A 19,077-nucleotide genomic window follows, 5' to 3' on the forward strand; every position below is an offset into this window, starting at 1 on the left:
ACAATGCTCACTACTGCATTCAGGCAGAGGAAGGCGGGGAGATGAAAAGCGATGGAGAGTGTGAACGAATGAAGGGGAGAGATATTTAGAGAAATGGGGAAAGAGTGAACGAATGAAGGGGGAGTGAAAGAGAGAGAGAGAGGGGGAGAGAGAGAGAGAGAGAGACTGAGACTTCTGGTGAATACTCAGGTCTGTATGTTACTTCACAGCCACTACTGTGGAGATAGATGGGGGGATGGGGAAGACATGGTACAAGCTACGCATTTGAACTTATGATGGGTTCATGTGGGTGCAGCTTGAAAACGTATTGAAAGCGTACTCCACATGCAGTGTATTGTTGACAATAGCTATATTGTCATTTTTTCATCTCTGAGGAACGTGTAAAAACCAAATGACACGATCCAGTACATCTAAAAAACGGTTTTCTAAAATGCGCTGGAGTGGCAGGCCTTAACAGTCACAGTAGGGTAGTACAACACCCCACGAAGTGTAACTGACTGAAGTCTGGCGGCTTTTTCTAAACTTCACTTTTAGATTAGGAACCTATATTAGGAAAGCACACGAAAGAGTAGTTTTTTATGATATCCCAACCCGTTCGACAAAAGGCTGTTGTGTCCCCAGAAAACCATCAGCTGCTTAATTAATCAAGCAAAACTTCATAGTAAATGTTATGATTGATTGATTGGTCTATATTGCCATAAAAACTCTATACCATGATAAACTACAAAAGTGCAAAAACCCTAACTGAAACTACATTGTCTGAATGTTTTATGTCTAAAAAAGGTATATGTGGCAGTAACCTGAAGTTGACTGCTCTGATATGTAACATTTGCGCAACAACAACTTAACCGGCCCCAGAGGCAGTGAAATAGCCTGCTTTGCCCAAAGGCGCTGTGGCAATATGTTCACTTTATGAGATGCCAATGGTGAACCAGCAATGGACTGCTTTCAAGAACACACTGCAGAAAAACCTGCTGCAACTTTCTCTGAAATCTTCAGAGTTAATAAATGAAGTACCACTCTTTTTGTGTTAAGTGTTCCAATTGTGGCCCTCTGTAGATCTACATGTTCACTCAGATCTATGGGCCAGGTCATGACTGTCGTCTCACTGAAAATATCCTGCCAACATGCTACAATAGAGAATGCACAATGATTGCATATGGCATAAGGATAGTAAGCTGCATGTCTTGAAATATTTTTTCTTAAATCAACGTGGCCCTCCATCCTGAGCTGTTGGTCTCTCTGTGGTATTTGTTGAGAGCTCTACGCTGACTTCGTGGCATTCAGCTGCAGACCTACGGAATGCGCGTAAGCTACCGCTTATGCTGGAGCGCAAAAATGCTCTGCCCATGCCCAATGGGCGCCGTCGCGTTTGCTGCTTGCGCGCGTCTCCAAGGATGAGAAGACGCTTGGATGCATCCATTCACGATTTCGTTTTTATTTGATAAAACACGTTTTAAATTTAATGGTATTATTCATACTTTTCTTTACTCTGTTTTGTCGTGTTTGGATTCTGCTTATGTTGAACGTGCAATCGGTGAGTTGTTGCGTTGCTGCTGCGGAAGACGACCAAGAGCCGAGCTCAGTGGAAGCGAGCGAATCAATTTAGAGAAGACAAAATGAGAGATATATAGAGAGGTTGGGGAACTGACTAGAAGAGAGGGACGAAAGGAGAGAAAACGTCGACCTCACGCCACAGCAATTGAAAGAGAAAGGTATGAGTCAATTGGACTAAATACTTGTATAAACTGAAATGACAGATGTAGTAAACCAATTTCTTATTTAGGTATGATTCTCCCGATCTGCTGGGGACATTACTGTTTTATTAGCTAAAATGGCTTTGTAAAAAAGGAATACCCGGAAAAACAAGCAGATTTATAAGACATTTTGAAAATCAAAACTGAAGAAATTCTCAAGATCATTTCAAAACGAAAAGGTGTTGTAATCACGTTTTGTCACCTTATGTAAACCTATATTACAGAATATACCTTACTAACGATAATAGGCTAACATTATTCTTGCTGCAATCGTATCTCCTAGTTGTCATTATTCCACATTCAAAAAGATAGTCGATGCAAGCCATTTTGTAATGCAGCATGTGCAAAATTAGGCCTATTCTAAGAATTTCAATTGCGTTCCATAGAAGGTGCGCCGTAGCGCGAAGCCAGCTGCATTGATGAAATTATATGAACATGTATAGCCACAAGGGCTTATTGTGAATTGATTATACGTTGAGGATAGATAACACTATGTGTCATATGAATGCCATTATCAAATTTTCTAAATCGCTAGTATATTTCAATGTTTAAACTCTCCATAATATTGCTGTCAAATCTCAGACCCAATAAGGAGAAACAAATATCACCTGCTAATGAAGAGATCAAAGTACCATTTGGACCTTAACCAAATTTTCTCTATAACACACTGATTTCTACTATTGTGCATATAGCCTCCCCCTAACCGGATTCCCACGTCCAACAACTCCGAATCAATTTAGTGTTGTCATAGTTACAGTAGATGATGTTAGCGCTGCTGCACCTGCGTCGCTTTGTGTTCGTCTCAGACCAGCTGTAAATATCAGGTCTTATTGAGCCTGGTATAGGCTACAGGATCTCTCTATGCTCAGGTCGCTTTAGCCTGAGGATAAAGAAAACAATGCCACAATTGGTAAGACTTTACTTACAAATACTGCTGATATAATGCTTCATACCTTGTTATAATTTCGGCATAATTTCTTATAAATGCTTTCAATAGGCTACATTTCAACTCACTCATCACGATCATTATGACACTGTTATAATAGTCTACAATATATATATTATACAAATCATTATAACTGCTTCATAATGCACGTTAGTTTCAGGCTATTGAAATACATTTTTACCGCAGGCTATTTAAGCAAAGTGTTACTTAATTCACCTTAAGATGAGATCAGGTACTGAGCATGAAGCCCTGGGAAAATGCAGTTTAGTTTTGTTCAGTTCATTAGAATCTACAGCGATTACACAATACTCAAGTGTTTGTGTTACATATGGCCGGCAGGTTGCAGATCATTTGTTTCTTCACGACTGAACGCTTTCTTCTCCCAGGACTAATTGTGTGTCATAGATCAATACCTACATGGGTGCAACCAGCACTTGACATGATGAAAATTAATTGCATCTATTTATAGACAAAAGAGCTTATGTCGTTCAAGACTTAAGCAACAACCATGTTGTGTGAACACAATGCAACATCCTATTTGTATGTTGACAAGGAGTACGATTAAAAACGTCTACAGACTATTCGCCATGGTGGAATGTGTAGCATAGGAAGGGAACTCAAGGCACTGGTGTTGTTTTGCGGTGATTAGGCCCATTGATGTAGCACAAGCAGGCAAAAGCCACCTGAGCTGCCTAACAGAGAATCCTCACTGTTCAGTGTTGTGAAAAGGAGAAAACAAATAGAGGGTGCAAGACAAGTAGATGAAACAATAAGGCACACATTGGTATAACCTAAACGTGCTGTTATGTTAGATATGTTTTCTTAAGAGAACTGTGTTTTCAGAAGACTATAATATCCAATGTCGTCCTAGTATAAGAGGAAACGTGCTGTCGAATTGCAGCATAGCAGTTGCCTGCGACCATTGTGCACAGCCTACAGTACACGAGAGTGTCGTCAGAATAAACATCTACTGACAGCAACGTTTGTCCAGTTAGATATTTTTGATGGTCTTGGAATGAGTCTTTGTAAAGAGCAATTGTTTTCTTCATCTGGCTCATAAAACCCCTTTTCAATGGGTTGTGACTGTGTTGCATGTAACGGATTGGACACCTCTTAAACAATGACAGTTGATGTTCCCTGATCAAGAATGGCACAATAAAATAGGTCAATTTCACCATGATGGACAAGCCCATAATTTCAGATGCACCAGCCTGGAGTGTAGGCCGTGCATAGATTTTGAAGGGACACCTGGGGAGGATATTGAATATGTCCCCTCCCCCAATGTCACTATCCAGTGCCAATACCTGGAGGCTATCTAATGACCAGTGACATAATAATCATTTGTCTCAATGTTGCAATTATAATGGTGGATCCTGGTAGTGGAGAATCATTGAAACTGATGTGTGTCTGCGTTTGTTAGTGTACGCAAAGACTTCAGCAATATTTGAATGCTGATGGATGTTGACCTAATCTGCAGCTTATGTGCACATTATGATTGATCAAGTGTTTGTTTCTCTCCACTGTTATCTTGATAGGCAGGGTTCAGCCTTTGTTTGCAACATAGGCAATGTTAAGGTTTGAGGGATCATCCTTGCACTGGGCGCTGTGACATTGTAAAATACTATGTGCAATAGAAAGTTGGAGCGTTTCTCCTCTATTCGTGTTCATTCTAAAATGTCTTGGCCAGACTTTAGATACTCAATCATTTCATTAGGCAGGCCTGTGTCTTATTTGTGCTGTGAACCACCTGTAAGGTTTTGCAGATTGGTTCGGGCAAATTGTTGAAGCATATCTTTACAGTGACTCTTTCATCAGAAGACAGAACATTCTCTGAACACGCAACAAGTAGGGCGTTATTCTGCAGGCCCTCGACACAGCCTACTGAACCCCAAAAGCGCTGGGGTTATGTGTTAATTGAGCACAAATGCAAGACACTGATCGGTTGAAAATGACTGGCCTACATCTGTTAGCTAGATGCTAGCTGCACAGCACTAGCATCTAGTGCTGTGCAGTGTTTCACTGCACTGGGCAGTGAAACACAAGATGGTGTATGAGCCGGTTGCCACAGCAACCAGGTTCCTAGGACTGCATGCGTTCATGGCACTGTGTAGGAGAGAGGATGTTTTGGGCTAACTATAAACCTGGGTTTCAAATCTGACAATTCACCAGAGAGGTGTGTTATAAATGGAATACAGTACAAGAATTTAAGCAATGGTTGCTTTAGTTTGAACAACATTGCCTTGAATATTTTACATTCTGTTAAGGGCCTCTAGTCTTAAAGGGACAGTACAGGGTCATTTGTGGGGAGTAGGATGAGAGGGGGACCCCGTGTTTATACACGCAAAAACTTACCAGATTAGCAATTTCACTTCCCAATTTCTAGAGCATTATTTCAATGTGGTGTGAATCAAACGGTAAACTTATATGGTGAACACGATAACCAATAGATTACTTATTTAGACAGTATTAAAACATTTGGAATGGGTACATAAGGAGTAGCCTTTGAGTGCTGAGTTGCATAACAGAAAAACATGTTCGCTGTGAAATGGCCTTCTGAATAAGTATGGTAGTAGAATGAGGGGTTAAAACCACACGCACCCTTAGCTGCTCCAGGCCCATCTCCCTTCAGCAGCCAGGCTGCAGACTAAAAACTATGGGTGACAAGGCTTTCAGTTGCAATGCTCTGAGGCTGTGGAACATACTACCAGATACTGTCAGGACTGCAGAGTCTCTGTCCTCATTTAAGGCACTGCTGAAGATTGTGCTGTTCAGAAAAGCTTTCAAGGACCTCTGCTAATTCTGTTCTCATGTCCCCCAGATCTGATAATACCTTTATATAACTTTGCTTGTTGTCTGTTTTCTTTGTTCTGTATTTTGTTTTTATTGATGATTTTAGTTTTATTTTTAGCACCTAAGGTGAGACAAAAGTGCTTTACAAAGTAAATGCATTTTTATTATTTAAAATATAACCCAGATTTGGCTTTCAATTAAACCCATAGGCTTCGTGAATGATGAAACGTGAGCATCAACAAGCTTACTAACTAAAACTGGTTCCTCAAGAAACATCTAATTTGAAAGACCCCTTGCTTGTCTTTTTAACTGATCTTGGTAAAAGATAAACAGGGGGCATCCTAATATATATATTTTTTTATTTTACTGAATCATCCACGAAATTTCATTAACCAATTGTATTTTTCTTTTGGCTTTTCTGTCAGTGTCTGTCAGGGAGATCATGAACAGTGATCGAAATGTTTACCTTGACATGTGAAGTTAAAAGTGACTGGCGAAATGGTTGGATCAGGTCCAGTAGATAATGGGGATATGACCAGTAGAGCACTTCTAAGGGCTGTTGCTCAATGCAGTGCAGAGTTTCTGGATACATCCCTTAGCCATGGTATATTAGCCATACACCACAAATCCCAGAGGTGCATTATTGCGATTATAAACTTGTTTCAGACGCAATTTGACCATTGCATGGTATACAGTCTTACATACCATGGCTTTCAGCCAATCAACATTCAGAGTATGAACAACCCGGTTTATGATTATTGATAACAAATACTGTAGTGTAAACCTGAAAGCTAACATGCTTTCCATACATATTATCTATTGATCATCAGTGTTGCTATGATATTGAAGTCCCACATGATTCAATGTTTCAGTGTTCTCAGCGATTGTGCTTCTAGTTACCGAACTAATGGATTTCATATGCAGTTGTCTGATCTCACTCGCTCTCCCTTTCTCTCTCTCTCTCTCTCTCTCTCTCTCTCTCCCTCCCTCTCTATTTTTTCCCCTTACAGTGAAGAGCATCTAAAGCCCACAGAGACAACCCTTCAAGAGCCGATTTACCAAATATCTCCTTTGTTATTCTCATAATGCCATGGGATATACAAATTCACACTTCCCTAAAAAGATATGCTGAAAAATAGATTTTAGATTTAAACTGACACAAACCAAGTCAAGTAAAAAGTATTAATGATCAATCAAGACAACTGTTCATCACACTTTTTAAAACAACATGAAAGAGAAGAATAGAAGGGTAAAATGAACACTAACAGAAACACTTAACTGTCTTGTGTTGGAGTGACTTATTAGACATATTAGGACTAGGGGTGGGTCATGACCCAGTTGCCATGCGTGTTGTCATGGTGACCGGCCCCTCCACCCCCTCTCCCCTCCTCTGGTTGGTCCAGCTTTTGCTGTGGCTCCACCAGCATGGACCTGAGCTGACAGAAGCTGCACCACCATGTCCCAACCCTTGTAGCTGTTCCAATCAGGCAAGCCGAGTCATCTGTACAAGGAAGAGTTTAGTGGAAGTACCGGACAGTATTTCGGTGAACACAAGATACCTTAACCTACAAGAGAACACGATTGAGGTAATTATGCATTTCTCTCATTGCATTTACTCACAGTCTATACATTTACTCACATTAACAGAGAATATTCGAGGGCACGTAAGTTTCACATGGCTACAATGTACCAGCATGTATTAATCTCTCCCAACAGGTGATTAAGTCTGATACGTTCAAGCACCTGCGTCATTTGGAGATCTTGCAGCTCTCAAAGAATCACATCCGACAGATTGAGGTGGGCGCTTTCAATGGCTTGCCCAATCTCAACACTCTGGAGCTCTTTGACAACCGCCTCACGCTGGTACCGTCACAGGCTTTTGAGTACCTCAGTAAGCTGCGGGAGCTCTGGCTACGAAATAACCCTATCGAAACTCTGCCGGCATATGCCTTCCACCGCGTTCCCTCCCTACGCCGTCTAGACCTGGGTGAACTCAGGAGGTTGGACTACATCTCAGAGGCCGCCTTTGAAGGCCTGGTCAACCTGCGTTTCTTAAACTTGGGCATGTGCGGTCTAAAGGAAATCCCCAACCTCACGCCCTTGGTTCGACTAGAGGAGCTGGAGCTGTCAGGGAACCAGCTGGGGAAGGTCCGACCGGGGTCCTTCCAAGGCCTGGTGTCGCTGCGCAAACTGTGGCTCATGCACTCCAAGGTACTCGTCATCGAGCGCAATGCGTTTGACGACCTGAAGAACCTGGAAGAGCTCAATCTTTCACACAATTCCCTGCACTCTCTGCCCCACGACCTCTTCACCCCGCTGCACCAGTTGGAACGTGTCCACCTCAACCACAACCCCTGGGTTTGCAACTGCGACGTCCTGTGGCTCAGCTGGTGGCTAAAGGAGACGGTGCCCAGTAACACAACGTGCTGCGCCCGCTGCCACGCTCCCCCAGGCCTAAAGGGCCGGTACATTGGGGAGCTGGACCAGAGCCACTTCACCTGTTACGCTCCAGTCATTGTTGAGCCACCCACCGACCTCAATGTCACCGAAGGCATGGCCGCAGAGCTGAAGTGTCGCACGGGCACATCTATGACGTCTGTCAACTGGCTGACCCCGAATGGCACTCTCATGACCCATGGGTCGTACCGCGTCAGGATCTCGGTCCTTCACGACGGAACCCTAAATTTCACCAATGTGACTGTGCAAGACACAGGCCAATACACCTGCATGGTGACCAACTCTGCTGGCAACACTACCGCAACCGCAGTGCTTAACGTCTCCTCCTCAGACTCCAGCAACCCCTTCAGCTATTTCACCACCGTCACCGTAGAAACCGTGGAAACGGTAAACGTGGAGGATTCCGCCGCGAGGCAGTACATCAACGAAACCTACGTGCCACCGGATTACCTGGGTCCCACTGTTTCAGGAGAGGTAATGGGCAAAGGCAGGGTTGGATACACCATATCTCCATCTCGCTCTTCCCTCTCCTCTCTTTCCCCTCGAGCCACCAGAGCCACTGAAAAGGCGGTCACCGTGTCAATAATGGATGTCACGAACATCCCTGGCCTGGATGACGTTATGAAGACCACCAAGATCATTATCGGCTGCTTCGTGGCCATCACCTTCATGGCTGCTGTGATGCTGGTCGTCTTCTACAAACTGAGGAAACAGCACCAACTGCACAAGCACCACGGCCCTACTCGCGCCATTGAAATCATCAACGTGGAGGATGAGATTGGCGCTGGTGCCGGGAGCGGCATCTCAGGGGGATCGACCATGCAATCTGGGTGTGGGGGAGATGGAACCTTAAGGAGGCATCACCCGGAAATAGTAAACCTTCCCAACATTGGGCGATCAGATCACCTCAACCATTACTACAAAGCCAATCATTTCAACAACAACGTGATGGGTCTGAGCATTGGGACAGGGGCAGGCATCGGTACCCTTAGCAACAAGAACAACCAGTCTTCACTTAACCAGCATGGCCAGGACATCCCCATCTCCTGTACACAAGTTCCAATCTCCTCCACCAGTTTCCAGACCATGTCGGGAAATGGCACCAACACCAACCTTCATTCTGTTTCCCCACCTCTGCCAATGTCCCTCCCCATGCCCCCTATGGGATTACACGGATCGATCAAGGGTTTCATGGGCCAGAACCAGAATCCACAAATGGAGCCTCTTCTGTTCAAGGGAAACTCAAAGGAAAACGTCCAGGAAACTCAAATTTAAATACAAGGAGTGAGGAGTGCAAGGGAAAGGCAGAAAGGGGATTGATGGCTGGTTTACGCACCGAACGATTAGACAGAACAGTGCATTGACATTACACCAGGAGAGAGGATAGACTGACACGGCAATACACAAACACATAGACTGGTCAGCGACAGTGTACTGAGCCAAGGATTAACTCAATGGGCCACTTGTGTTTGTAGTAACGATCACGGCAATGGAGTTCAAAAACTAACATCGCTACAATGTAAATCTGTGCCAAAGCAAATGTTTCTTGCAGTTTCTATGAGTTGTATTCACATAGACGAAAAAAGCCTTTCCAAGTACTGTAGCTCAGTCCCCCAAGTCTTTGTTGGCCAGTCAGTCAAGACTTAAGACCTGCACAGCACTTACCACATTGAAGTTTGGAGACATTACAGGAAAAAAAATACTAGAGACATTTCTCTTTCACGTAAAACAGTTGTGCAAGACACTCTTGTATGAACTCAAAGTCTCCCTTAAGGCCGTAGATAGGCAGAAATGGAAGGACAAAAAGTACAGGACAGTACGAACTACTGTGAAAATTCCTCAAATTATATAAATATATTTTCATTTGAATATGTAACATTGCAGACTCCAATGCAAAAATATTTTGGAGGATATATGAGCTGTAATAGTTTGTTTTGTGAATAATCAGGGGCGGTGATTGTGAAGGTTGATTATACTATACATATGTTTTGAGTTTGGGTACTCCTCCAAAACATAAGGGCTCAATTGCAACACTCATTGTGAATGAATTTGGCCGCCATGAATATTGAACAACATTAGGAGAGGTCCACAGTTTTCTGTTTGGGAAGCTTTAGTCTGTGTTTCACTCTCTCCGCAGTGATGAAAATTGGATATTTCTGTTCTTGTTTGTTTTGAGAGTATATTCCATATATTCCAGCAGGCTACTTGCCAGCATATACATGTGCCATCAGCAAATGTAGGTGAAATAAAACACATCCACAGTGAGCTAATATCCTGCAAAAAATGTATGGGCAAAATGAAATGTTGACAAAGTGTAACTGGACTCAGATCAGTAGCAAGATATTTGCTTTAAGTGGCGAATTTGATATTAACACCTTTCTCATGGTCGCCATTTTGATGCCACACAATGCTGTCATAAGGGTGATTAAATGCCTGTCTTTGCAGTGGCATTCAGTAAGTGGATTCAACTACCATTATTGGTTTAGTGGAAGAGAAATGTATGATAACAGTATTTGGTTGATGACGATTGTATAAACCACTTTTTTACTGTGTACCTCTCATGTGATAATACAATTTAAAGCTTTGTGCATTTAAACTTTGTCTCTAATTATTTTTGCTTAGTTTGATATAATGTGTGCCATTGTCTAGCCATGTATCATTCACATAAAATAAATCAATCATGTGTTGATGTATTGGTGGTTAATGGAAACCAACTGAAAACATACTGTAGTTATAAAGAGTAATGCTGCAGGCTATTGCAATCTTTATTGGGCCTTTTTGCTTGCCGATTTTGTCATCTTTTTTGTTAACATCCCATGACAGGCGTTTAGTCATTCCTATGAGGGAGTAATATTGGCATTAAAAGGCTGCTTTAATTGGCATAAAATCTAGTTTGTCTCTTGAAAAAACTGCTCTTCTTAGCCCTAAAAAAGTGGTATGAATCAACACAGAATGTTAACGTCAGAATGGTTGTTGCAATTGAGTGCAAACTGAACTCGCCAAACCACATTCAAGTGAAAGGCAGATTGTTGCATAGGAGATTAGAGGTGTGTTATGTTACTGTAATACTGCACACTGACGTATTGGCAGTGATCTTGCTACCACTAAACAAGTGCTAATGCTGCACCCCCCGTTCCTCACAGTGCAGGATGCATTTTCAGAGCTTGTCTTGAGTGGGTAGGGAGGGTTGGTTCTGATTTACTTGCTGTTATATTCCCATAATGAGTGCACCAGTGGGAAAAAAGGTACATGTTTTTGAGGAAATAATGAGGAAGATAATGATAAAAACAACCATGATAATAATAACAACATTAATAATAATAATAAAAAAATGATACATTATGCCACTGTGGTATAAGGGCTTTCGATATGTTTAGTATTAATATTAAGAAAATAATTACTTCTACTTACAAACTTACAGAATTACTAATGAATTTGTCAGTTCTCATTGTGACTCAGTTTGAGTGTTGCCCCTAATCTGTCTTAGATTTGAGACAAAGCGACTGACCAACTAAGGAACATTTAGGGAGTTGTAATGCAAGTTTTTACTTGACGCTTTATGCACATTTCATGAATCATGATACTCCCCCTCAAAAGGGGTAAATAGGATGAGAATTAGATAGTATTTCAGTAACATGGTCCAGCAGACACTTTTTGTGGGCAGAGTTCAACTGTTTCCCTACTGAGACGCTACTAGAATATAAATGAAGACTAAAAACTCCAAAATATGGCTGCACTGTTGATGTGCTACATTTGGTAACTGTGCTTTCAGATTTCAAAGAGCATATTTAATACCTCTCGAGCATGCTACGTGAGAGTAAATCACTGTACAGAACAGAACAAGAAAGTTGTTTCTCGGAATTATAATATTTGGCAATGTTTGATGATAGACATCACAAATTCTAGAGAGGTTCCTTACATAGCATTGAAAAAATGTATCAACAAATGTTTGAAGATAGTATGATCATTATTGTTATTAATATTTATTGTTGTTATTATTGTTAAATTTTTATGATTATCAAACACAGTGTTACAACTTAAAGTGAATGGTGCAGTGGATACCTACGCAACTGAAACATGATGGAGGAAATACACAACAGCCACCACTTAACCCAAGTAACTACATCAGAAGATAACAAATGAACTTTGACAATGGTCATCTTTACTAAAGAAGATGATGATGACCTCAATGGATGGAATACTGAGTGTGTTGTTTTTCCCGCCCCTTGTAACAACTGGATGCTACAGCCCAGATGCCATTTGTTTGGAGCTAAATTTGGTTGGTTACACCGAATGTGGATTACTGTTATTTCAGCCACAAAATTGTGAGAAAATTATGATCTTTTGGTACGAAATTCCATTTGATGAACTGAACGAGAAACTGAACTATGTTGTTGTTTGGAAAGCTTTTTAATGAAGAGAAAGAAAGTTAAGCTTTAGAAAACCTATAGATTTCTTTAAATGCAAAATAATAAAATGTGACATTTTTGTGTTCATTTGTTAAATTTTTTTCCCGCAATTGGTGGTTGTATCTAAAGTGTAAAATTATTGATATGGTCATTATTAATGTACTGTCATCTGATGTCACCTATAAATCATTAACCCAGGGATACGGTGGAGTAGAAATTTTACAACTTTTCTATTCACCTTTGGACACATGAATATATAATATTTACATTTGTCATACATTGACAGAGAAATTCTATGTATATATATCTATACATATCTATGTATATATATCTATACATATCTATATGTATATGTATATATATATATATATATATATGCTATATGATACTCTCTGTGCCAGTTTGACTTAACCTTCTGCCCAGAGGTAAAGAAACATTTTCATCAAGATCCATTCAACACTTATAATTTAGTGTTTGTACTGGTTTTCCCATCTGAAGCACCGCTTACTACAAAATACTTGAGGTTAAACCAGGTTAAATCCTTTCAGACAATGATGATACTGTACATTAACTTACAGATGCTGTATCTTAATTTAAGCACATTTTGTCATGCAGAAAAATGAAATAAGTTAATTGGTATTTGGATCGCAATGAACAGACATTTTCTATTTAACAATCAACATTTCATGCGGTGCAAGAATAGTCCTGCAACAATAGGATGATCAAATTAAGATACAGCATTTGTATAGTGTGGATTTTATGAAACAAAAATGAAATTAATTCTAGCAAATATCATTGTGTTGTCATGTTTTGCCATGTTTTTCTTACTGATCACTAGTGTGGTGCCCACATAAAGTCGTAATCACATCGATGGAAGCTTTGTATTTTAACAATGGTTAATGTTAAAGTCAGTTGGGGTGAGTCCGAGTCAGTCACTTGGAGTTTATTCAGTTGTCATTTGAAATGAATGTCCTAATATGGACTCCGTACAGAAGTGTGTCACAGCCGTTCACTTCACAAGTTCTTGTAAGAATCTAACAGTGCTGTTATCCAAACCAGTGCATTAAACTGTCCCCTTAATTACCTGTCTTCTCCAAGATGCACTCTCAATTCACTAAATTCTTTGTCCCATACCTTCGTGCTTAAAGGTTTCAGGTCCAGATCCCGTAAGCCATTTGGACTATTTGGTACGTATGAAAGATAGCTCTTAATGAGTGGAAGTCATAGCAAGTATTTATTCCCACATGAACATGCTCTTTTTTGTTTTTAGGTTGCTAGTTACATGAACACTAAGTACCAATGTATAAATGCTGATGCTGTTTCGATTCGGTTTACATTGGAATAAGGCTTACCACCTGTCAATGCCCACAATATGCAGTGAATATATTTATTTTTATATTGTTGGTTCATATCAAACAGCTCTGGTGATTTGACACCATTAAAACATAGCACATGGTTAGAGTTAATGTATGCAGTTAGAAGGATTGCAGTTGTTTATCCTGCACCAAAGAGGTCTCTGTACTCTGTATAGCAAAATAAGGAAAACATTGGTGATTTTGTATTTGGAATATGGGACATTTGATGATATGTGTTACCATGTTTAACTAAGACTTCTGTACGTTTGGGACACTTCAGTTCTCTGGGGCATGTTTGTATACTGTATTTAATTGTCCTCCTGAAGCCCCTAGAGCAATTCTTATTGGTCCCTGAAGACTTCCTGTGCATCTGTTTGAAAGGCTTGCACCACAGTGCAGTACAGACGGAATCTAAAGTGATGGATTGGTAGTAAGTTATGATTTGTAACAGAAAGGGTGCACGTAAGGATTGTATTTAAAATCTATATCCTGAAGGAGATAACCTTGTGCTTAGGTGAGGCTTCAAAGCAAGTGTGCCCAAAAGGTGAAAATTCTGGTTGTTAATTCACGACCTGTGAGTGTTGCCAATTTTTTAAAACACAGAATTGTAAATATTTCTTAGCGTTAGCTTAAAAAACATTTGAATTTGTACAAAAAATAATGATATATATAAAGTCAACAGAACAGGCAGATTTAGGTAACACAAATCGTAATATTCTTAAGAGGCCGTGAAGAGAAGAGCAGAATGTGTCGTATGAGGCAGAGGAGAACAAATTTAACACGCATTCAGACTAAAAGATGAAAGTGAAATGCTGGAATGCAAATGTGATTAGAGAAGCGTGTGATCCTAACACGGACATTTGTGGCAGTGCAAGGTGATCTTGGGAAAACACTTTTTTCATTGCTTGCAGCAAGGTGCAACTGGATATACTCTTAGCTCTTTTTTCATACTATGCTTTACTCTTTTAATTGTAGAGTAGCTAATTGAAATGAAGAGGAGACAGTTTATGTGAATGGGTGCAACTTTCCTTCCCGTCGCTGTCCCCTTTGTCGGGATCAGAAAATATGTATCTCCCTGAACCTAGCTCTCTTGCCCTGTTTTTTCTATGCCATCGTTCACTTCAAATTCAATAGCCTCCCAGCAGTGATTCTCAGGGGATTCCCATCTCACTCCCCTGGCCGACAAACAGACTACACATATACAGCAGCGTCTGCTGGCAGAACTGGCAGTATAAACTTCAGGATGGAGCAATGGAGCAGAGGTGTCACTGTTTGTAGCCCGATACATTAGCGCCTCTGCCCGAAACCGTGGAAACGTAGGGAGGGAGCCTACCTCTGAGCGTGCCTACAGTCCATGCATACAAGAGCAGTTTGCGTCGGCTACATTCAAGTGTGGATGTAACATCGACAGCAAGAGCCCTGCTGTGGATTATGTTGCTTGTTAGGGAATTGAGTGTATTTACGTTGCCTTTCAATACAACTCAAATCCTGGGACTGGACTCCATTTCCCAGTGTTAGAGAAAAGGAGCAGGAGGCAGAAAGCGTTGAACAGAATAGTTTAATAGGAGTTAGTGTGGGGATGTTGGGGATCATATTATTTAAACATTTCAAACATACTGGTCTTTATATGGATTTATATATAGATTTTTTTTTTGTCATTATGAAAATTGTTGATAATTTTTTTTTAAATGTAAAAATGTATTATTTTGCCAGTGACACGTTTTGTTGTTTTGGCTCTGTACTCCAGCATTTTGGAAATTATATAATGACATTGGTGTAAAGACTGTCAGCTTTAATTTGAGGGATTTTCATCCATATTGGATGAACCATTTATAAATATCAGACTCCACATTTAAGGGTATCAAAAGTATATGGACAGAATTAATCGTTCAGAGACCTAGCCAAAACATTAGGCATGCCAGAACAAAGTGTTTGGTACATTAAGAAGAATAAAAGCACTGGTTACCTTAGCAATGGCAAATAACCTGGTAGACTAAGGAAGACCTCCACAGTGGATGACCAAAGAATGCTCACCATAGTGAATAAAAAAAACAACAAACAACTGTGAGACAAATCAAGAAAACTCTCCTGGCTGGTCTTCAAGGTGCAAAAACATTAGTACTAGGGTGATGGCAAGAGAAAAGTGTAGAGAAAAACTTGAACTGGCATACCAACGCATCTGTGAAATAAGATGTAGGGAGTGTTATGTTTTGGGCATGTATGGCTGCCACTGTTGAACTGTGGACCGCAGCGGTAGGATGAATTCTGAAGTGTACGGAAACATCTTGTCTGCTCAGATGCAACCAAACGCCTCAAAACCCATAGGGTGACAGTTCACCTTGCAGCAGGTAAAAGACTGGGCCAAAAAACAGGAATGCTCTTGACTGGCGGAGTCACTTGAGCCGAATCCAATTGAGCATGCCTTTCACTTGCCGAAGACAAGACAGAAGGCAAAAATCCCCTGAAACAAACTTGAACTGAAAATGGCTGCAGTTCAGCCCTGGGAGAGTATCATAATGGAAGATACACAGTGCCTGGTGATGGTCTGTGGGTTGCAGACTTGAGGTGGTGATCGAATGCAAAGGATTTGCAACCAAGTAAAAAATACGATACATTTATTTTAAATTGTTAATTTGTCCAATTAATTTTGGTCCCCTGTGGAGTGGGAGGGACTAGGTAAAATAGGACTTTAATTCCTACACAGTTCACAGTTTATGGGTGTAAATACACTCAAATATATGCTGACAGTTTGCACTTTAACTTGTTAGTCACTGTTTAAATGTACAATGTAATGTACATACACCACCGTTCCAAAGTTTGGGGTCATGTAGAAATTGCATTGTTTTCCATGAAAAAATACATGAAATTAGTTAAAGCTAAATTATTAGGAAATATAGAAATGAACAAGGTTAGAAATAATGATTTTTAATTTAAATAGTAATTGTGTCCTTCAAACTGCTTTTGTCAAATAATCCTCCATTTGCAGCGATTACAGCCTTGCAGACCTTTGTCATTCTAGTTGTCCATTTGTTGAGGTAATCTGAAGAGATTTCACCCCATGCTTCCTGAAGCACCTCCCTCAAATTGGATTGGCTTGATAGGCACTTCTACCTACCATACAGTCAAGCTGCTCCCACAACAGCTCATATGGTTGAGATCCGGTGACTGTGCTGGTCACTCCATTATAGACAGAATACCAGCTGACAGCTTCTTCCCTAAATAGTTATTGCATAGTTTGTGTCATTTTCCTGTCGTAGGAGGAAATTGGAACTATTCAAGTGCCATCAACAGGGTATGGCATGGCGTTGCAAAATGGAGTGATAGCCTTCTCTCTTCAAGGTCCCTTTTACCCTGTACAAATCTCCCAATTTACCACCACCAAAGCACGCCAGACCATCACATTGCCTCTACCAAGCTTGACAGATGGTGTCACTCCTCCAGCATCATTTGATTTAGTATGCATCTCACAAATTGTTTTCTTTGTGATCTGAACACCACAAACACTATTTTCAGATCTTCCTCTCTCCAGTGTCTGTGTTCTGTTGCCAGTCTTTATCTTTTCTTTTTATTGGCGAGTCTGAGATGTGGCTTATTCTTTGCAACTCTGCCAAGAAGGCCAGCATCTTGGAGTTACCTCCTCACTGTTGATGTTGAGACTAGTGTTTCGAGGGAACTATTTAATGAAGCTCCCAGTTGAGGACCTGTGAAGTGCCTGTTTCTCAAAAGACCTCTTCCTCAGTTGTGCACTGGGGCCTCCCACTCTTCTTTCTATTCTGATTAGAGGCAGTTTGTACTGTTCTGTGAAGGGAGTAGTACACAGCGTGGTACGAGAGCTTCAGTTTCTTAGTAATTTCTTGCATGGAATAGTCTTCATTTCTCAGAACAAGAATAGACGGATGAGTTTCAGAAGAAAGTTATTGGTATTTGTCAATTTTGAGCCTGTAATCAAACCCACAATTGCTGATGCTATAATTACAGAACTAGTATAGAGAAGGACATTTTTAATGCTTCTTTAATCAGCACAACAGTTTTCAGCTGTGCTAACATAACTGCAAAATGGTTTTGTAATGATCAATTAGCCTATTAAAAAGATAAACTTGTATTAGCTAAAGCAATGTGTCATTTGGACACATGACTGATGTTTGTTGATAATGGGCCTCTGTACGCCCATGAATGTATTCCATAAAAAATCTGCGGTTTCCAGCTACAATAGTCATTTACAACATTAACAATGTCTACACTGTATTTCTGGAAAAATTAATGTTATTTTAATGGACAGAAAACATATTATCTTTTGGTAACAAGGACATTTCTAAGTGACCCCAAACATTTGAATGGTAGTGTATATACAGTATAAATACATATAGTATTTACTGTATATACATATAAAATACACATATCTATATGTAAATATGGTATATATGTAAGTATAGTATATATATATTACCTTTTTTTTGGGGGGGGGGCTGTCTTTACCACATGTACATACATTATATAATCTTCACAGATGTAAATAATCAATTTTTTTGTCAAACGTGTTTCTGATCTGGATTAATATTGCAGATGGTAGATGATGCTATCCTGATTCTCTTTTAGTAATATACTCTAAACCCATATTTCCTTCCATCCTCACTCCCACTTCCTTAACACAGTCCTCTAGGGCAGTTTCCTCACCTCTTCTGTCTTTCTCAGGAGGGGGGGCAGCACTCAACTCAGCCAGCAATGTCACCTGGAATTACTGCATATTTGTCTTTTTACACTGAAAACAAAGCACACCAAGGGAAACTGCCTATTTGTTTCCGTTTTGATGAATGTTTTGTATCGTTTAATGCAACATTTTGTAGGGAATGTGGAGATAAGGGAGTAGATTGATACAGTTAATCTGGACCCTGTGCCAACTCTTTTATGACTATCCAATCTGTTCATGTGCCAACCTGAAACACTTTTTATGGAATAAAATCTGGACAAATGTTGTTATTAAGAATTACATGTTAATTAAGAATTCAACTCAGGAATCATATCTGGGAGGAATCAAGTGCTTATTGTCTTTATCTCTGTTCTCTCTCCAACATTATTTGGCTTTCAAGGAGAACGTTACTTTAAAGAATAGGTAGATATGTCTTGATTTTATTGCTCGAGATAATGTGTCCGATTTCTAGAAATCCAGCAACGGGTAAATTACCAATATATATTTTCTTTGTGGTGCATGAACGCACTTTAAAATAGCTTACACATTCAGAATGCATCAGTGAGTTAGGGCCTCATTCATAATGCATTCCGACTGTGTTAGATGTTACCAATACAGAACCTCTAACAAGCACAGGACTTCCATTAATATCTCACCAGCCTCGAGAGTTTCGAGG

General features: G+C 40.3%; 1 protein-coding gene across 1 annotated transcript; it reads left to right on the plus strand.

Moving 5' to 3' along the window:
• The first annotated feature begins 1,194 nt into the window (after window positions 1–1,194).
• On the plus strand, window positions 1,195–12,446 carry lrrc4bb (leucine rich repeat containing 4Bb). The gene is made up of 3 exons (XM_010904938.3): window positions 1,195–1,715; window positions 6,504–7,079; window positions 7,210–12,446. Exons 2-3 carry the CDS (start codon window positions 6,837–6,839, stop codon window positions 9,223–9,225), a joined length of 2,259 nt encoding a protein of 752 aa, XP_010903240.1. The 5' UTR covers window positions 1,195–1,715; window positions 6,504–6,836; the 3' UTR covers window positions 9,226–12,446.
• Window positions 12,447–19,077: the final 6,631 nt, after the last annotated feature.

Source organism: Esox lucius, chromosome 5, assembly GCF_011004845.1.
Source record: "Esox lucius isolate fEsoLuc1 chromosome 5, fEsoLuc1.pri, whole genome shotgun sequence".
NCBI lineage: Eukaryota > Metazoa > Chordata > Actinopteri > Esociformes > Esocidae > Esox > Esox lucius.

Bases quoted from the DNA above. Each gene is read 5' to 3' on its own strand.
- lrrc4bb (XM_010904938.3), top strand. From the start codon at position 6,837: ATGCGTGTTGTCATGGTGACCGGCCCCTCCACCCCCTCTCCCCTCCTC. The intron at 7,080-7,209 runs GTAATTATGCAT...CTCTCCCAACAG, and splicing joins TACAAGAGAACACGATTGAG to GTGATTAAGTCTGATACGTT.